The sequence below is a fragment of the Rhinoderma darwinii genome, chromosome 1, assembly GCF_050947455.1.
Source record: "Rhinoderma darwinii isolate aRhiDar2 chromosome 1, aRhiDar2.hap1, whole genome shotgun sequence".
Lineage (NCBI taxonomy): Eukaryota > Metazoa > Chordata > Amphibia > Anura > Rhinodermatidae > Rhinoderma > Rhinoderma darwinii.
The window spans coordinates 488,595,086-488,615,963 of record NC_134687.1 but is presented as its reverse complement, the minus strand read 5'-3'; the positions used below and the strand labels follow the sequence as shown (position 1 = coordinate 488,615,963).

At 47.5% G+C, this 20,878-nt stretch overlaps 1 protein-coding gene across 2 annotated transcripts in view; it reads right to left on the bottom strand.

Annotated features, from left to right (window-relative positions):
- The window catches only part of RNFT2 (ring finger protein, transmembrane 2), a 76,705-nt gene that overhangs the window by 54,976 nt on the left and 851 nt on the right, over nt 1-20,878 (bottom strand). For both annotated transcript variants that reach the window (XM_075835186.1, XM_075835176.1), the window contains exons 2-5: nt 11,018-11,238; nt 9,392-9,891; nt 8,356-8,432; nt 2,742-2,842 (exon numbers count right to left, since the gene is read on the bottom strand). In XM_075835186.1, coding sequence (XP_075691301.1) covers nt 2,742-2,842; nt 8,356-8,432; nt 9,392-9,891; nt 11,018-11,091 — 752 coding nt within the window. In that variant the 5' untranslated portion in view covers nt 11,092-11,238. The remainder of the gene's footprint in view (nt 1-2,741; nt 2,843-8,355; nt 8,433-9,391; nt 9,892-11,017; nt 11,239-20,878) is intronic.

The window sequence follows — 20,878 nt, the reverse complement described above, 5'->3', positions numbered from 1 at the left end:
AATCAATGCTAGCTATTAAACTGGATTTGTTATATTCTTTGCAACAGTGAAATATAATGCATACAGAAAGTATTCAGACCCTTTCACTTTTTTCTCATTTTGTTATGTTGAGGAGTTGTGCGGAAAAAAAAGAAATTCACGTTTTTCCCCATCATTCTGCACTCAATACCCCATACTGACAAAGCAAAAACAGAATTTTAGAAATGTTTGCAAATTTATTAAAAATGAAGACCCTTTGCTATGACACTTGAAATTTAGCTCTGCGCCTCCCATTTCTCTAGATTATCTTTGAAATGTTTCTACACCTTGATTGGACTCCACCTTTGGTAAATTCATTTGATTGGACGTGATTTGGAAAGACACACCCCTGTCTATATAAGGTCTCACAGCTGACAATGCATATCAGAGTAAAAACCAAGCCATGAGGAGGAACGCTAGAGCTCAGAGACAGGATTGTGTGGAGGCACAGATCTGGAGCAGGGTACAAAAAAAATGTCTGCTGCACTGAAAGCTCCCATGAGCACAGTGGTCTCCATAAATTAAGACGTTTGGAACAACCAGGACTCTCCCTAAATCGGGCTGCCCTACCAAACTAAGTAATCGGGGGAGAAGTGTCTTGGTAAGGGAGGTGACCAAGAACCCAATGGTCACTCTGGCTGAGCTCCAAAGTTCCTGTGTGCAGATGGGAGATACATCCGGAAGGAGAACCATCACTGCAGCACTCCACCATTCTGGGTTTTACAGCAGAGTGGCAAGAAAGAAGCCTCTCCTCAGTAAAATACACATGAAAGCCCGCCTGGAGTTTGCAAAAAAGCAGCAAAGGGACTCTCAGACTGTGAGAAACAAGATTCTGTGGTCTGATGAAACCAAGATTGAACTTTTTGGCCTCAACTCTTAGCATAATGTTTGGAGGAAACCAGGCACTGCTCCTCACGTGCCAAATACCATCCCTACAGTGAAGCATGGTGGTGGCAGCAGCATGCTGTGGGGGTGTTTTTCAGCAGCTGGGACAGGGAGACTCGGCAGGGTTGAGGGAAAGATGAATGGAGCAAAGTACCGAGATATTCTTAATGAAAACCTGATCCAGAGTGCTCTGGACCTCAGACTGGGCTGAAGGTTCACCTTCCAACAAGACAAGGACCCTAAGCACACAGCCAAGACAACACAGGAGTGGCTTGGGGACGACTCTGTGAATGTCCTTAAAGGAACAGTGTCATCACAAATTATTTTTTTATATGTTAAAGATGTTAGTGCTTTATTAAAAACGTTTATATTTATTTGTGTGTTTGTGTTTTACTTTTTCTTATTTTTACACTTTTTCTTCCCTATGGGGGCTGCCATTTTTTGTTCCATTTCTGTATGTGTCGATTAACGACACATACAGACATGGAATACGGCAGCCACAGTCCCATAGGGACTGCGAACGGCTCCCGTCCCATTCACTTGTGTGTACGGCGTCTGTGTGGGAACTGCGCATGCGCCGCTCCCACACAGTCCAATTTGAAATTGGCGCCGTCCAGCGCCATTTTCCTGTGGACCGGAAGTCGCGGCCGGACAGTAATATTACTACTTCCGGTCGCGGCTTCCGGACTTGTGCACTTGGCCCAGCGGCAGCAGACGGAGCAGACGGGCCGGAGGGAGCCGCGGCGGCAGGAGCAAGTAAGAGATTTCAATGTATGTTCGTGTTTGTGTGTGTTTACTACTGTATGTAAACCTACTACACTGTGTGTTGGCTAAAAAAATGGCGACACACAGTGTAGGAGGTTACACCGTTCAAACCCCTCGTTTATCCCGGCACTAGCCAGGATAAAGGAGGGGGGGATGCTGAGAGCTCACTAGAGAGAGGGCTTTTTACCCAATTTTGCAATGCTGCAATTTTGGGAATAGCTCCATCTAGTGACCAGAAATGGGTAATATTATAAATTAGAATTAATTTATAATATTTCCTGACTCGTGGAAAAAATAAAAAAAATTTGAACAATGTTTAATCACCCACACACTAAATGTTTAATTAAAAAAAACAAAACATGTTTTTCTGGCAACACATTCCCTTTAAGTGGCCCACCAGAGCCCTGACTTGAAGCCAATCGAACATCTCTGGAGAGACCTGAAAATGTCTGTCCCCCGACGGTGCAAATCCAACCTGACAGAGCTTGAGAGGATCTGCAGAGAAGAATGGCAAAAAAATCCCCAAATCCAGGTGTGCAAATCTTGTGGCATCATACCCAAGAAGACTGGAGGCTGTTACCGCTGCCGAAGGTGCTTCAACTACGTACTGAGTAAAGGGTCTAAATACTTGTCAATGCAATATTTTAGTTTTTCATTTTAAATAAATTAGCAAAGATTACTAACATTCTGTTTTCACTTTGTCATTATGGGGTATTGAGTGCAGAATGTTGGGGAAAAACGTGAATTTTTTTGTTTTAGCATAAGACCTTAACATAACAAAATGTGAAAAAAAATTAAAGAGTCTGAAGACTTTCCGAATGCATTGTATGCACATTCCCTTTTAATGGAGTTATTAAGAGATATACAATATACACATATGCACTCACACTTCATATTACTAATGGCTTTTGAATTCATTTATTACAATGCCATAAAATTACAATGGCAATCAAATATACCACGAGCAATGCCACATACTGTAATATAAGCAAAACTGGTAAAGTGTGTAAGCACTTTATTATAAATATTGAATGCAAGTTCAGTCATGGAAAAGTAACGTCGTTCAAACTCACCTATAATAAAGCTGCTGAGACCGGAAGCTATACAGTAGGTAAACAGTGTTTCCAATTAAAAACACCACGATCCAAAACACACTCAAGACAGATCGCTTCTCCTAAACCGTAATACAGAAAGAATAACCATTACCATTTTTTAATAGTATTTATATGTAGCGATGCTACAAAAACAGTGAGAATCTGTTTTCATGGACCTTTCAGATGAGTGTTCAACAACGGCTGGTGTACTGACCGAGCACAGCTGATGAAGTACTGACCGAGCGCAGCTGACGAAGTACCGACCGAGCGCTGCTGACGAAGTACCGACCGAGCGCTGCTGACGAAGTACCGACCGAGCGCTGCTGACGAAGTAACGACTGAGCTCAGCTGACGAAGTAACGACCGAGCTCAGCTGACGAAGTACCGACCGAGCGCTGCTGACGAAGAACCGACCGAGCGCAGCTGATGTAGAAGCACCGACCGAGCGCTGCTGATGTAGAAGCACCGACCGAGCGCTGCTGATGTAGAAGCACCGACCGAGCGCTGCTGATGTAGAAGCACCGACCGAGCGCTGCTGATGTAGAAGCACCGACCGAGCGCTGCTGATGTAGAAGCACCGACCGAGCGCTGCTGATGTAGAAGCACCGACCGAGCGCTGCTGATGTAGAAGCACCGACCGAGCGCTGCTGATGTAGAAGCACCGACCGAGCGCTGCTGATGTAGAAGCACCGACCGAGCGCTGCTGATGTAGAAGCACCGACCGAGCGCTGCTGATGTAGAAGCACCGACCGAGCGCTGCTGATGTAGAAGCACCGACCGAGCGCTGCTGATGTAGAAGCACCGACCGAGCGCTGCTGATGTAGAAGCACCGACCGAGCGCTGCTGATGTAGAAGCACCGACCGAGCGCTGCTGATGTAGAAGCACCGACCGAGCGCTGCTGATGTAGAAGCACCGACCGAGCGCTGCTGATGTAGAAGCACCGACCGAGCGCTGCTGATGTAGAAGCACCGACCGAGCCCTGCTGATAAAGTACTGACTGAACGCTGCTGATGGACAAAAAAGGCTCTAGGTCTTCCCCGGGTAATTATAGACCAGAAAGCTTAACATCCATCGTGGGGAAAATGTTTGAGGGGCTATTGCGGGACTATATACAGGATTATGTGACAATAAATAGCATTATAAGTGACAGCCAGCATGGTTTTACTAAGGACAGAAGTTGTCAAACCAACCTAATCTGTTTTTATGAAGAGGTAAGCAGAAGCCTAGACAGAGGGGCCGCTGTGGATATAGTGTTTTTGGACTTTGCAAAGGCATTTGACACAGTTCCCCATAGACGTCTAATGGGTAAATTAAGGACTATAGGTTTAGAAAGTATAGTTTGTAATTGGATTGAGAATTGGCTCAAGGACCGTATCCAGAGAGTTGTGGTCAATGATTCCTACTCTGAATGGTCCCCGATTATAAGTGGTGTACCCCAGGGTTCAGTGCTGGGACCACTATTATTCAACTTATTTATTAATGATATAGAGGATGGGATTAATAGCACAATTTCTATTTTTGAAGACGACACCAAGCTATGTAGTAATATTTAGACTATGGAAGATTGTTGTGGAGGGTTGTCATGATACCAGACTATGGAGGGTTGTCATGATACCAGAATTTGGACTTCGATACCGATACTTTGTGTAGTATTGCGATACTCGATACCAAAACGATACTTTTGCCAACAATAAAAAAAATAATAATGCTTTCATTTTCTGATGTGAGGCACGTGGTATGAATTTTAAATCTCCATGTGCCTCACATTAATAGTAATTAACCCCATCATGTTCCTCAGTCATAATGGACAACATTGAGTTAATGTGTGAGATACATGATGGGGTTAATTACTATTAATGTGAGACACATGGAGGTTCAAAATGCATAATACCTCGTGCCTCACATTAATAAGTGAAAGAAAGCAGTTTTTATTTTATAACAGCGTAAACATCATAAATGACGCTATAAATTTATTACGGTCGCGACGATACCGAATGTGTATCTTATGTATTGAGACTTATTTTAATGTTTATTGTAAAAAAGTGTGTTTTTTTTATTTTTTTTATTTAACATTGCTTTATTTTTTTTTACTTTTTCTTTTTAAACTTTAATGTACTGACATATCTATATGCCAGTACATTATCCTGTGTATGGATAGTACACAGGCAGTAGTTAGGACATACCTAAGTATGCCCTAACAACAGGAAATATGGTCAGACAGCCCTGGGATCCTTCAATGGACCCTGGGCTGCCTGCCCATATATGGTATGACCCTCGATCACCTCACTGGGATTCCCTGTGACGCATCCAAAGGGAATCCCCACCTTCTCATTTACCCCTTGAATGCTGCGGTCATCTTTGATCACATCATTCAGGGGTATAACGACAGAGATGAGAGATTTCTCTGATCTCCGCCGTGGGGCTGCGGCTGTGTAATACAGCCATTGCCCCGCACCTGACAAGTGTTTGCCATCCGGTCAGTATAAGGTGATACGGCCAGTGCTGAACTAATAAGCAGCGACGCAGGCACTCAAGACAGAACATGGGGGTGTTTTGCAGTGCGCCCACCATGTTCTCTCTCTTCAGTTCCGGCAATCATTAGTGCAGCGCCGGCCGCATCACATCACGCTGACCGCGCGTGCACTTGTCAGGACTCAGGATCGGGATAATGGCTGTATCACACATGTATTACACAGCCGCAGCCCCGCTCTGACTACATTCATGTGTTACAATGTGCTAAGCTGTGCAGTCGCACAGCTTAGTATCGAAATACATGAAATAACGGTATTGAACTGTTTGAGGGTGCACGGTATCGGTGCAAGTTTCGATGCATCGTGCAACCCTATGGAAGATGTTCGTAAATTGCAAGCTGATTTGGGCACAATGAGTGTTTGGGCGTCCACTTGGCAAATTAAGTTTAATGTAGATAAATGTAAAGTTATGCACCTGGGTACGAACAACCTGCATGCATCATATGTCCTAGGGGGAGCTACACTGGGGGAGTCACTTGTTGAGAAAGATCTGGGTGCACTTGTAGATCATAAACGAAATAACAGCATGCAATGTCAATCAGCTGCTTCAAAGGCCAGCAGGATATTGTCGTGTATTAAAAGAGGCATGGACTCGTGGGACAGGGATAGAATATTACCACTTTACAAAGCATTAGTGAGGCCTCATCTAGAATATGCAGTCCAGTTCTGGGCTCCAGTTCATAGAAAGGATGCCCTGGAGTTGGAAAAAATACAAAGAAGAGCAACGAAGCTAATAAGGGGCATGGAGAATCTAAGTTAGGAGGAAAGATTAAAAGAACTAAACCTATTTAGCCTTGAAAAGAGACGACTAAGGGGGGACATGATTAATTTATATAAATATATGAAAGGCCCATACAAGAAATATAGTGATATCCTGTTCCATGTAAAAAAAAACACCTCAAAAGACAAGGGGGCACTCCCTCCGTCTGGAGAAAAAAAGGTTCAACCTGCAGAGGCGACAAGCCTTCTTTACCGTGAGAACTGTGAATCTATGGAATAGTCACCGCAGGAGCTGTCACATGTGTATACATTTTTGTTTCATCCGTTCCCTTTTCCCGTCCCTTGGTTGAACTGACTGGATATATGTCTTTTTTCAACCGTACTAACTATGTAACTATGTAATATGAAGTACTGACCGAGCGCTGATGATGGGCAAAAATTACACATGAGCTATCGCTACAACTATTTCAACAGCTAAGCGGATTTAGAAACTTTCACTAAGGCCAACTGACATAGTTGACTTTTTACGCCACAAAAATTCCATACCAAATCCGTATGTCATTTTATTTTCGCTAAGTGTTGAAAACCCCATACACATGTATTGTACTGTATATAGCCATGGATTTTTGGTGCGGAATCCACACCGAAAATCTGAAAGAAAAGTGCGCCATTTGAACTGTGCAAGGATAGCATGAAGATAAACAATGTTGATAATCCTTCTTTTCACATAAAGAAAAGAGAAAGAAGGTGATAAGAGCACGTGTGCCACTACTTCATATAAACCAATGATCATGGCTGAACCTGGTCCCTTCAAAGATAAAAAACTTATTTTACGGACTTGTGTACTTAGTGGGATGCATTTAATATCATAAGAGCTGAATAAATGGGACCAAAAATGACAATGGGTCTGTTAAAAGGAGAAAGTGGGTTATGGACAATACAGTAAGTGTTACTAGTATGGGATATATCCACCCGATAACTCGAAAGGTAGAGCCTGAAGGACTATTTTTCACACTCTACCCCTAAGGCAAGGGTCACACACAGTTTTGATGCATTTTTTGAATTATTTTTAGTCGAAAACAGAAGTGGACACAAAATAAAGGAGATGCATCAGTCTTTCCTTTACACCTTCCCTTCGGATCCACTTCTAGCTTTGGCTCTAACAAATTGAGCCAATAACTGCCACAAATACTGCAACAAAACTGTGTGTGATCCTGGCCTAAAAGAAAAATATTCCACAGTGGCCAGCTTTTACACAAACAAAAGTACAATACAATGAAATTAATCTGGCAGTTTGTAATGAAGAAATGCTGAAACTGTGGAGCTTTTTTTTTCTTCACAAAATTGCAAAATAATCTGAAATCTAAAAAGACCAGAATAAGAGAACCAAGCAGAGATAAGCAATTATGAGACTTGTGAATAAAAGAAAAAGTGACAGTAGCTTATGGTGGTGTACAGAGAAGAGAGGGCCCCCATTATGGTGGTGTACAGAGAAGAGAGGGCCCCCATTATGGTGGTGTACAGAGAAGAGAGGGCTCCCATTATGGTGGTGTACAGAGAAGAGAGGGTCCCCATTATGGTGGTGTACAGAGAAGAGAGGGCCCCCATTATGGTGGTGTACATAGAAGAGAGGGCCCCCATTATGGTGGTGTACAGAGAAGAGAGGGCCCCCATTATGGTGGTGTACAGAGAAGAGAGGGCCCCCATTATGGTGGTATACAGAGAAGAGAGGGCCCCCATTATGGTGGTGTACAGAGAAGAGAGGGCCCCCATTATGGTGGTGTACATAGAAGAGAGGGCCCCCATTATGGTGGTGTACAGAGAGAAGAGAGGGCCCCCATTATGGTGGTGTACAGAGAAGAGAGGGCCCCCATTATGGTGCCGGGTTTTGCCAACCAGGATAGCAGGGTCTGGTGTTTCTTTCCCCCCTTGTTTGCTACCTTCCATTTATATAGAGAGAGGAGTTCTGCACAAATTCTCGTCACATTATAGCAGAGTGGATTAAACCCACCAGGGCTGGGTTCCTTCTCTCCAAGGGCCTCATAGCAGCCGCGTGGTCGGACTAGTTTGTATAGCCTTGGTAGCAGATTTTATGTTAGCATTTTATTTAGGGTTGTGTTCCTGTTTATAAACTTCTTTACAAGTACAATAATCCAGAACACTAGATAATCTAGCACCTTTCAGTTCTGGTTCATGCCAGATCAAACATTTTTTTACTAAACTTTGACCAAACCTTTTAAATCTATTATATTTATCCCTATGTGGCCTTTTAATATATGGTTTCAGGGAATGCTCTCTAGTTCTAGCTTTACAATAGCTATATCTTAGCAGATGTCCTTACCTTCAGAGACACCTGGTGTTTGACAGAGTAATTAGCATAGGCAAAAGTAGTGGCCATCCCGATGCACACAGCAATGCCTGGAAGTGTATAGAATTACAGCGTTAGTACATCAGTATCTGATGTAAAAAAAAAAAAAAAAAAAAAAAAAAAGTCAGCCGTTACAGAACAAACAGTCTTTGCTATGGGTGAGACGGGGCTTAAATATAATGGTGCAAATGAGACTTTCAACTATGGCTTAGATAGGAGGCACCTCTTTCACAACATCAGAAATGATAGAAGTTGTGTTTCGGCCAGCATTGTTTTTCACGTCCGAGTTGCCCCCGTGCGGGTCCCGTTTTCACAGAAAAACGGAGCAAAATAGGACATGTTCTATTCTTCAATGGACCCTTCATACGGCCCGTATAAATAACGGCTGTGTGAACGGCCCCATTGAAATACCTGTGTACGCGTGGCAGCCGTTGTTTTAACGGCCCGTTCCACGGACGTATACCACGGTCGTCTGATTTCGGCCTTAAACATATAGAGGCGCATGCTTGTAGGAGCTGAAACTCTAATAATAGGTAGTGAACAACAATGCGATTGAGCTGATGACGGAGATATTAGAAAGTCCAGCAAGCTTTATTTAGTCTCTGAGAAGGATATTAGGACGTCTGCCATTTAAAGTGTACCTCCAGTTGCAATAATAAATTAATATGTTGCAGACCAAGAATGAGTGAGCGCTCTTCCTTCTAGTCTCCTGTATTCGGTATGGGGCCTCTGTTACAAAGCTATTAAGTTTAATAGGAGCCACAGAGCAAAACTTCAGCACTGAATACGAGAGCCTCCTTTCTTCATTTCTGGAGTGGCGCGCAGCTTGGGCATGAGCAAGTCTGAGCTGCAATGTCCAAAGAAGAGGGCTTATAGAGATCCATGATGTTATTATGGCAAGTCCTGCACTATAGTAATTTAATAATATTACTGGGGTACACTGTCATAAAACCTAAATAGGAAACGAGAATACAGACTGCGTATTTGTTAATAGAGAAACGTAACTCACCAAGTTTATGCTGGAAGCAGACTTTAGCAAGTAAAATCAGAATGAATGGAAGTCCCTTCTGTAACCAAGAAACTATGGCCCTGAGCTCAGACAGGGCTGGCGCTGGAGTGCCAGCGTCCTCATTGTTCTCCTCCCTGTGGCGTTCAGTCGTGGCCGCATGCAGCAGGGAGGGCCTGGAGTGCGAGTGCTGGAAGGGATGCTGCTGATGGTGGGCTGGTGGCTGTGGCCTGTGAAGAGGATGATGATGGTGATGATGAGGAAAGGTGCTCGTTTCTGAGCGACCACTGGCTTCTTCTCTTAGTGGAGGAGGCATCTGGATGAAAACATCAGCTCCTCCTGCCATGGAGCCCAGAACTAAACCAGACTGTACAGTGACGGGACCAGGCTGGAGACCCGCTAAACTGGAGAACAGATGCTGAGAGGAAGGAGCGTCTTGTTTTAATCCATTAAATACTCCATCATCCGTACTTGAATCAGCACTAAGGTTCTGGGCTCGACTCCTAAAACAGTAGGATAAAAATAGTATGAGGTCTTCCTCCCATCTGTTATCACTAGTTCTGACATAAAATTGCAGACAGTTGTACCGGTAGGCTGGGTTCACACGAGCATGTTCGGTCCGTAAAGGACGGAACGTATTTCGTCCGCAAGTCCCGGACCGAACACACTGCAGGGAGCCGGAGTCCTAGCATCATAGTTATGTACGACGCTAGGAGTCCCTGCCTCGCTGCAGGACAACTGTCCCGTACTGTAATCATGCTTTCAGTACGGGACAGTAGTTCCACCGAGAGGCAGGGACTCCTAGCGTCGTACATAACTACGATGCTAGGAGCCCGGCTCCCTGCAGTGTGTTCGGTCTGGGACTTGTGCCCGATCTACGTTCCGTCCATTACGGACCGAACATGCTCGTGTGAATCCAGCCTTAGTAATCTGTTTATCCTCTGCTGATTACAATAGACGGGAGTCAAGGCAAATAATCCATATAGATCAGCACCATTTTTGAATTCAAGACTTCTAGTTCTTAAAAAACATTGCTACCTACATGAAGACTTGCTTTACAGTGGGTTAACATTCCTACTGTTGCTGCTCTTCTACCAACTACACAGGTACACTCTGTTTGCATGCATTGTTATTACGGTCTGTGCGAACCATAATTATCCCTATGGACCTATTTACACAGTGTATGCAAAGAGAGTGTCAGTCTAGCTACTTGCCTTCATTTTAAAATACTTCTGATACATCAGAAGTTGTGATTGGTAGGGGTTTAAGTGATGGGACCCCCATTAATTGCTACAACAAATGGACTGTGGCTCTTCACTGAGCACTGCGCACCTCCCACTGCCAGAAGATTTACTTGGCGGGATGTGTACGAGCCGTAAAGCTGATGAAAACCAACAGGAGACGACTAGGTACAGCGCTCGTTCTAGTAATCAGTGGGGGTCTCAGCACTTATATCCCCATCAATGACGTCCCCTGAGGTGTCTCTATGACAGGTCAGGAGATTTTAAAATGACAGCGATCCTTTAACTGGACCCAAATATTTTAAAAGGAAAATGTCAACTATTTTTCAATTTTCTTTCTTTAGTTACAACAGATTGTCTGACTTTGAGACATTGCTTTTTCTTTTACCTTTCTGGAGGTGGGTTATCCGTCAGGCTGCTGTGTCTTCTCTGCATTGTCCTCAAGACCTTCAAACAATACATTTAAAGCGTATCGTCTATGGGGACAGTGATCAGGCGGCACTCTTTTTGCTGGCAGGTCTTGAGCACATCGATGATCTTCATAAAGCTGACTGCAGGTAGACTTCAGAGACCCAAACCTGGGCCTCTAAAAATGTTGTTGTCCACTGACTAGAATAAAGGGAGAAAATAAAAAAACAATATTGACATTATTTACAAAAACAATACATGATAATATCTAGTATAACAAATCAGTTTAATCAGTTTTCCGTTTGTAAGTCTATAAAACTCACATTCTGAGTCTCATAGACTTACATAGAGAAACTGGCTTCCGGTCCACACATAAGACGCTGTGGGAATCGGCGCGTCAGATTAGAGATCATGTGACCGCATGGGGGAGCCGAATAGAGTCTATGTATTGAAAGCTAGACGCTCGGTGAGGAAATCTACTAGTCCTTCTCAATGACTTAGAATATCATCAAAAAGTTAATTTATTTCAGTAATTCAATTCAAAAAGGTAAACTCATATTATATAGATTCATTACACACGGAGTGATCAATTTTCAGCGTTTTCTTCTTTTAAATGTTGATGATTGTGGTAACAATTAATGAAAACCCAAAATTTAGTGTCTCAGAAAATTAGAACATTAAATAAGCCCAATTTCAAAAATGATTTTTAATACGGAAACGTTGGCCTACTGAAAAGTATGTACACTATATGCCCTCAATGCTTGGTCGGGGCTCTTTTTGCATGAATTACTGCATCAATGCAGCGTGGCATGGAGGCGATCAGCCTTTGGCACTGCTGAGGTGTTATGGAAGCCCACGTTGCTTGCAGACGAGCTGAAGGCCGCTATCAATTGTTGGGTCTGGTGTCTCTCATCTTCCTCCTCTTGACAATATCCCATAGATTATCTATGGGGTTCAGGTCAGGGAGTTTGCTGGCCAATCAAGCACAGTGATACTGTGGTTATTACACCAGGTATTGGTACTTTTGGCAGTGTGGGCAGGTGCCAAGTCCTGCTGAAAAATGAAATCAACATCTCCATAAAGCTTGTCAGCAGAGGGAAGCATGAAGAGCTCGAAAATCTCCTGGTAGACGGCTGCGCTGACGCTGGACTTGATATAACACAGTGGACCAACACCAGCAGATGACATGGCTCCCCAAACCATCACTGACACTGGAAACTTCACACTGGACCGCAAGCAACTTGGATTGATGCCTCTCCACTCTTCCTCCAGACTCTGGGACCGAGGTTTCAAAATGAAATGCAAAATTTACTGTAATCTGAAAACAGGACTTTGGACCACTGAGCAGCAGACCCGTCCTTTTAACCCCTTAATGACTGCCTATACGTGTTTTCACGGCGGCCATTAAGGGTACTTATGCCAGAGCGCCGCCTTTTCACAGCGGCGCTTTGGCATAAGATAGCGCCCCCGGTAGGCACTTAAACTCCGTGTACTCAGCTACGGAGGTAGCTGAGGCCTCGGGGCACAGACCAAGGACCGTTTGTCCACAATCTGAGTGGTCCCTGCTAACATAGTCACTGTGATATACCTATCACAGTGATCTATGTTATTATATTTACCAAATACAGCCAGGACATGGGCTGTGTCTTCCTCTCCCCTCACTGTAGTTGATCTGTGAGAGGAGAGAGAGACACTATACCAAATCCTGAGCAGTAGAAGTGAATTGAAAAATTACACAAACTTCAAGTCTGTGCTCCCCGATCACCCTGTTTGTGCCCCCTCATCCCCTGTGTGAGAACAAGTGATCTGTACGTTTTCTGTACGTTTCCTTTTTTTTTTCTTAGTTTAAAAAAAGCAGTTACAAGTTAACGGTTACAGTTCAACCTAAATAATGGTTCAGAGAATGTTTACTGCGGAGCAAGCGTACACCTCAGGTAGTGACACAGTTCAGGTAGTGACACTGATTCCGCTTCAGAGGTAGAACTTTTTTCAGACAGAGACGACTCAAGTTCTACTTCTACCTCTGGACCCTCATAGCCCTATGGTGGTGGAGTCAGTCGTCGCTGTCGAATCCCCAGGTGCAGGGCCTAGTGGTGCAGGAGCTAGTGGTGCATGGCCTAGTGGTGCAGGGGCTAGTGGTGCAGGGGCTAGTGGTGCAGGGGCTAGTGGTGCAGGGCCTAGTGGTGCAGGGCCTAGTGGTGCAGGGCCTAGTGGTGCAGGGCCTAGTGGTGCAGGGCCTAGTGGTGCAGGAGCTAGTGGTGCAGGGGCTAGTGGTGCAGGGGCTAGTGGTGCAGGGCCTAGTGGTGCAGGGCCTAGTGGTGCAGGGCCTAGTGGTGCAGGGCCTAGTGGTGCAGGGCCTAGTGGTGCAGGGCCTAGTGGTGCAGGAGCTAGTGGTGCAGGGGCTAGTGGTGCAGGGCCTAGTGGTGCAGGAGCTAGTGGTGCAGGAGCTAGTGGTGCAGGGCCTAGTGGTGCAGGAGCTAGTGGTGCAGGGGCTAGTGGTGCAGGGCCTAGTGGTGCAGGGCCTAGTGGTGCAGGGCCTAGTGGTGCAGGAGCTAGTGGTGCAGGGCCTAGTGGTGCAGGAGAAAGTGGTGCATGGCCTAGTGGTGCATGGCCTAGTGGTACAGGAGCTAGTGGTGCATGGCCTAGTGGTGCATGGCCTAGTGGTACAGGAGCTAGTGGTGCAGGGCCTAGTGGTGCAGGGCCTAGTGGTGCAGGGCCTAGTGGTGCAGGGCCTAGTGGTGCAGGGCCTAGTGGTGCAGGGCCTAGTGGTGCAGGAGCTAGTGGTGCATGGCCTAGTGGGGAAGGGCCTAGTGGTGCAGGAGCTAGTGGTGCAGGGCCTAGTGGTGCAGGAGCTAGTGGTGTTGGCCTAGTGGTGCAGGAGCTAGTGGTGCATGGCCTAGTGGTGCAGGGGCTAGTGGGGCAGGGCCTAGTGGGGCAGGGGCTAGTGGGGCAGGGGCTAGTGGGGCAGGGCCTAGTGGGGCAGGGGCTAGTGGGGCAGGGCCTAGTGGGGCAGGGGCTAGTGGTGCAGGGCCTAGTGGGGCAGGGGCTTAGTGGGGCAGGGCCTAGTGGGGCAGGGCCTAGTGGGGCAGGGCCTAGTGATGCAGGGCCAAGTGGGGCAGGGCCTAGTGGTGCAGGGCCTAGTGGTGCAGGGCCTAGAGGGGCAGGGGCTAGAGGGGCAGGGCCTAGTGGGGCAGGGGCTAGAGGGGCAGGGCCTAGTGGGCCAGGGCCTAGTGGGGCAGGGCCTAGTGGGGCAGGGCCTAGTGGGGCAGGGCCTAGTGGTGCAGGAGCTAGTGGTGCAGGGGCTAGTGGTGCAGGGCCTAGTGGTGCAGGAGCTAGTGGTGCAGGAGCTAGTGGTGCAGGGCCTAGTGGTGCAGGAGCTAGTGGTGCAGGGGCTAGTGGTGCAGGGCCTAGTGGTGCAGGGCCTAGTGGTGCAGGGCCTAGTGGTGCAGGAGCTAGTGGTGCAGGGCCTAGTGGTGCAGGAGAAAGTGGTGCATGGCCTAGTGGTGCATGGCCTAGTGGTACAGGAGCTAGTGGTGCATGGCCTAGTGGTGCATGGCCTAGTGGTACAGGAGCTAGTGGTGCAGGGCCTAGTGGTGCAGGGCCTAGTGGTGCAGGGCCTAGTGGTGCAGGGCCTAGTGGTGCAGGGCCTAGTGGTGCAGGAGCTAGTGGTGCATGGCCTAGTGGGGAAGGGCCTAGTGGTGCAGGAGCTAGTGGTGCAGGGCCTAGTGGTGCAGGAGCTAGTGGTGTTGGCCTAGTGGTGCAGGAGCTAGTGGTGCATGGCCTAGTGGTGCAGGGGCTAGTGGGGCAGGGCCTAGTGGGGCAGGGGCTAGTGGGGCAGGGGCTAGTGGGGCAGGGCCTAGTGGGGCAGGGGCTAGTGGGGCAGGGCCTAGTGGGGCAGGGGCTAGTGGTGCAGGGCCTAGTGGGGCAGGGGCTTAGTGGGGCAGGGCCTAGTGGGGCAGGGCCTAGTGGGGCAGGGCCTAGTGATGCAGGGCCAAGTGGGGCAGGGCCTAGTGGTGCAGGGCCTAGTGGTGCAGGGCCTAGAGGGGCAGGGGCTAGAGGGGCAGGGGCTAGTGGGGCAGGGCCTAGTGGGCCAGGGCCTAGTGGGGCAGGGCCTAGTGGGGCAGGGCCTAGTGGGGCAGGGCCTAGTGGGGCAGGGCCTAGTGGTGCAGGGCCTAGAGGTGCAGGCCCTCCCATGTTCTGGGATCCTGCAATTTCATTTTCACCCCAGGTCCCGCAACTGTCAGCAACCCCAGGAATAAAAGTGGATGTTGCTAATTATAACCCTTGGACTTCTTACACATATTTGTCAGTGACCAAGTCCTTGAGTTGATTGTCCAACAGACAAATATCTATGCAAGACAATTCATTGCACATAAACCCACATCCATGTACTCATCATTGACCCCCACTAGTGTCCTGGAGCTTACATTTTTTTTTATGCCTAAAGCTAAACATGGGGTTGGTCAAAAAATCAACTATCCGCTCCTACTGGGCATCAAGAGCTGTCCACGCTACCCCTGTATTTGCAGCAGTTATGTCCCGACACCGATTCAAATCCATAATGCGCTTCATGCATTTTACAGATAACTCCCAAGTCCTCCAAAGAAATGACCCAGATTACGATCGCCTTAATAAATAGAGACCGTTAATTTCCCTCCTACAAGAATCTTTCCTCAAATCCTACACCCCAGATCAAAATTTATCAGTGGATGAATCCCTGATGAGCTACAAAGGCCGTCTTTCATTCCGGCAGTTCATCCCCTCCAAACATGCCAAATATGGCGTTAAATTATATAACGTGTGCGAGAGCACAACAGGGTTTCTTCATCTATGAAGGTAAAGGCCGCTAAATTAATCGCCCAGGCTGCCCAGACACAATTGGCACATCCGGAAAAATTGTGTGGGACCAAATGGTGCCATTCCTGCACCAAGGGTACCACGTCTACACTGATAACTTTTATAGCAGTGTCCCCCTTTTTAAATCCCTCCATGCTGCAAATACAGGGGCCTGCGAGACAGTCCGTAAAAACAGGGTGGGATTCCCAAAGTAATTGGTGTCCAGACGTGTGGAAAGGGGGGCGTCATTCCCACTGGCCAGTTACTTGCAGTAAAGTGGAATGACAGGAAGGACGTCTATATGTTGTCCACTCTGCATCCAGACACCATAGTGGCAGTTAGAGAGATGGTGGCCACCGTGAAAAGCATAAGCCTGTCTGTGCGACAGACTACAATAAGTTCATGGGGGGTGTAGATCTGTCGGACCAGGTGCTTCAGCTTCAACCGTATTTGGTGACCCGCTGACACTAAACTCGTCAGTATCGATGACCTGACAGATATAGGTTTCAGTATACAGCTCCTCTGTATACAGGATACAAAGCAGCTGTATCTGTAAAAGTAAAAATAATAAAAAAAAAAAAAAAAGTATTTTGAAAGTTGCACAAAACACACTGATACATATATGTATTGTGCGTTGGGGGCACAAACAAATGCTAAAAAGGCCGCCATTTTAGCTCACCTGGGGCTCTGAGAAGCAGCTCATATAGCCACTCATTCATCTAGCACATCTAGCCCATACCACCAATCTCAGTTTACATCCCACCCTATCCCTTTTCTGAATGTCACCTGCCATCGGCTGGCAGCATATAACTTCATAAGCTGCCAGCCAATGGAAGACTAACAGATGCAGTACTGGCAAGCCAGTACTGCGGAGCGTTACGTCGGGCAGCCATTGGAGGTGGGAGGAGACAGCATTGCTGCGTCCTGTACACTGTCTCCTCTCTCCTCACTGAATGGATGGAATGTCGGCCAGCGTCAGTGCAGGGGAGAATCAGTGGTAAATGAGTGACGCCATTTTAGTCACCGGTGACAATGCGACGGGGTGGAGCTTACTCCTGTAGCTCAGCCTGACGGTGCCATTATGAAATCTATTCAACAATTCTGTCTGAAAACAGAATCGTCACTGGCCTCCATGGCGAATTAATCAGATTAATTGCCCAGCCCTAGGGGACGGGGTTTTCCAGTACAAACATTAGGCTGTGAAAGATCAGTTGTTGTTGTTGTTCAACCTTTGGGGCCCTTAATTTTTCTGATCGGCAAGGGTCCCAGAAGTCAGACCCCCAACGATCAAACAATGATAGCCTATACTAATTTACATTGGTATTTTTCCCTTTTCTTTGGGGCTCTGTTGCATTTTGACAGCAGTATAGCGTAGTCTGCAGCGCTACTATTCTTGCTGTCAAAAATAGCAGTACCCCAAAGTCAATGGGATTTATATGAAGACGGATTCGTCGTAGCAGTCATGGCTCCATAATAAACAGTCTTAAAGGGTTATTCCCATCACACAAAGTGATGGCATGTTGCTAGGATAAGCAATCCCTTCGATAGGGGTCCTACCAGGGCCGGTCTTAGGGGTGTGCGACCTGTGCCATTGCACAGGGTGCATCACTACAGCAGGTGGAATGGGGCGCTGCACTGGCTCCCTTCCCCTGCTTGTCTCAGAAGCGCCCGGGCCCGGCGACTCAGCAGCCGCTTTTCTGCACGGGTGCTTCTTCACTCAGTGGCGTTGCTACCGCTGTAGCAGTCATAGTGGCTGCTAGCGGCGACACCGGGCTTGTATCTCCCTGCTCTGCTATCTATTAGCGCCACTGTAGATCCCTGAAGGAGAATAACCCCCGTGTGGGGACAGTGACATCAAGGGCAACTCCTGAAGCGGAATAACCGTCCACAGCGTTGCCGACGGTCCATAAATGAACAGAGACGTCAGGGGCTTCTTCTGAAGTGGAATCCCCAACGCTGTGACCGGGGATTCCACTCCAGGAGAAGCCAGTGACGTCACTGTCCATAAATGGACACAGACGACAGGGGCTTCTCCTGGAGTGAAATCCCTGGTCACAGCGTCGGCAATGCTGTGGACGGGGATTCCGCTTCAGGAGTTGCCCTTGGTGTCACTGTCCATATATGGACAGAGACATCAAGCGGAGCGCTCCAGGAGCGGAATCCCCGGCCACGGGGGGATTCCGCTCCTTCAGGGAGCTACAGTGGCGCTATCTACAGGAAGAAGGGGTGTGCTGTCTACAAGGGGGCTGCGTGGCACTACCTACCAGGGGGCTGCATGGCACTACCTACAAGGGGTCTGTGTGGCACTATCTATAAAAGGGATGTGGCACTACCTACAAGTGGGCCGTGTGGCACTATCTACAAGGGAATCTGTGGGTGGCGGGCTGATGGTCATTTTAGTGTGAGTGGCGGGCTGATGGTCATTTTAATGTGAGTGGCGGGCTGATGGTCATTTTAATGTGAGTGGCGGGCTGATGGTCATTTTACTGTGAGTGGGGGGCTGATGGTTATTTTACTGTGAGTGGCAGGCTGATGGTCATTTTACTGTGAGTGGGGGCTGATGGTCATTTTACTGTGAGTGGTTGGCTGATGGTCATTTTACTGTGAGTGGCTGGCTGATGGTCATTTTACTGTGAGTGGTGGGCTGATGGTCATTTTACTGTGAGTGGGGGGGCTGATGGTCATTTTACTGTGAGTGGGGGGCTGATGGTCACGTTACTGTGAGTGGGGGGCTGATGGTCACGTTACTGTGAGTGGGGGGCTGATGGTCACGCTACTGTGAGTGGGGGGCTGATGGTCATTTTACTGTGAGGGGTGGGCTGATGGTTATTTTACTGTGAGGGGTGGGCTGATGGTTATTTTACTGTGAGGGGTGGGCTGATGGTTATTTTACTGTGAGGGGTGGGCTGATGGTTATTTTACTATGAGTGGGATTCCTGAAGGAATTTTGGGGCAGATTTTTTTTGCATAACAAAAAACGCTGTGCGAACATACCCTAAGGCCTCATGCACACGACCGTATTTTTGTCCACCCGTAAATACGGGTCCTTGGTCACACGTATTCGACCCGTATTGCATCAGTATTTACGGACCCGTGCCCGTGAATACGGGTCCGGTGTCACCCGTATTCACGGGCACATTTTTGGCTGGAAAATTGCACTGGGACAGCCCTTTCCGTAATAAAAGTAAAAGAAATTCATACTTACCCAGCCGTTGTCTTGGTGACGCGTCCCTCTCTTGACATCCAGCCCGACCTCCCTGGATGACGCGGCAGTCCATGTGACCGCTGCAGCCAGTGATTGTCCTGTGATTGGCTGCAGCGGTCACATGGGCTGTAACGTCATCCCAGGAGGCCGGACTGGAGGAAGAAGCACGAAGTTCTGGGTAAGTATGAATGTCTTTTTTTTTTTTTTTTACAGCTTTATCTATATTGTGATCGGTAGTCACTGTCCAGTGTGCTGAAACAGTTACTGCTGATCGCTTAACTCTTTCAGCACCCTGGACAGTGACTATTTACTGACGTCGCCTAGCAACGCTCCCGTAATTACGGGTGCACACACGTAGTCACCCGTAATTACAGGAGCCCCATAGACTTCTATGGGCTGCCCGTGCCGTAATTACGGCCTGAAATAGGACATGTTATATCTGTTTCAACGGCACGGGCACCTTCCCGTAAGCATACGGGGAGGTAACCGTGGCCAATAGAAGTCCATGGGCCCGTAATTACGGGAGTTTTTACGGTCGTGTGCATGGGGCCTAAGAGTGTAGTGCTTGTTTTTAGCCGTTTTCTGTCTTTCGCAAAACAATTTTTGGTACGGGTGCCCTGAGGAAATTTTATTTTTCCAGTGGTGCCTCGAGTCCGAAAAGGTTGGGAAACATTGTACTAGGCTACAAGATGACGCCGGCCTATACAAGGATCCCGTTGTAGGTAAGTAAAATTTGTATGGCACGATCTACAATGGGAAGGTGGGGGAATGTATGACACTGTATGGCACTGTCTACATGAGGGAGGTGGGGGGCTGTATGGCACGATCTACAATGGGAAGGTGGGGGAATGTATGACACGATCTACAAGGAGAAAGTAGGGGATTATTGGACAATCTACAGGGAGGCTGTATGGCAAAATCTACAGGGGGGCACTATCTACAAGGGGGGCTGTGTGTGGCAGCCAGGGGAGGGGTGCATAATACTGTGTGGGGCCACTAAGCGGACATTATACTGTGTAGGGGCACTACAGGGGGAATAATAATGTGTGGGCACAATTAGAGGACAAAATACGGTGTCCTTAAAGGAATTATAATATTTTATATTATTAAATATTATTATACTGTGCGGGGGCACTATATGGGGCATTATACTTTTTTTTATGGGGGTGGGGTGCCGAAAATAATTTAGCACGGGGCGCCATCTATCCAAAGGCCGGCCCTGGGTCCCACTACACTAAGGGCTTATTCAGACGAACGGGATATACGCCCGTGCAACGTGCGTGATTTTCACGCGCGTTGCACAGACCTATATTAGTCTATGGGACAGTGCAGACATGTGCGTGATTTTTACGCAGCGTTGGTCCGCTGCGTAAAAGTCACGACATGTCCGTTCTTTGTGCATTTTTCGCGCATCACGCACCCATTGAAGTCAATGGGTGCGTGAAAACCACGCATGTCACACGGAAGCACTTCCGTACGAACTGCGTGATTCGTGCAACAGCTGTCAGAAGGATGAATGAAAACAGAAAAGCACCACGTACTTTTCTGTTTACAAACATCCAAATGGAGTGTCATAATGATGGCGGCTGCGCGAAAACCACGCAGCCGCGCATCATATGCTGCTGCCACACGGAGCTGTCAAGTGCCTTTTGCGCAGGCAAAACGCTGCGTTTTTTGCATGCGCAAAAGGCACAAGCTCGTGTGAATTCAGCCTAACGTCCTAGCGATATGCCATCACTTTGTGTGATGGGAATGAACCTTTAACTGTAAGGCCCTGTTCACAGAGTTTGTTCTTTTTGC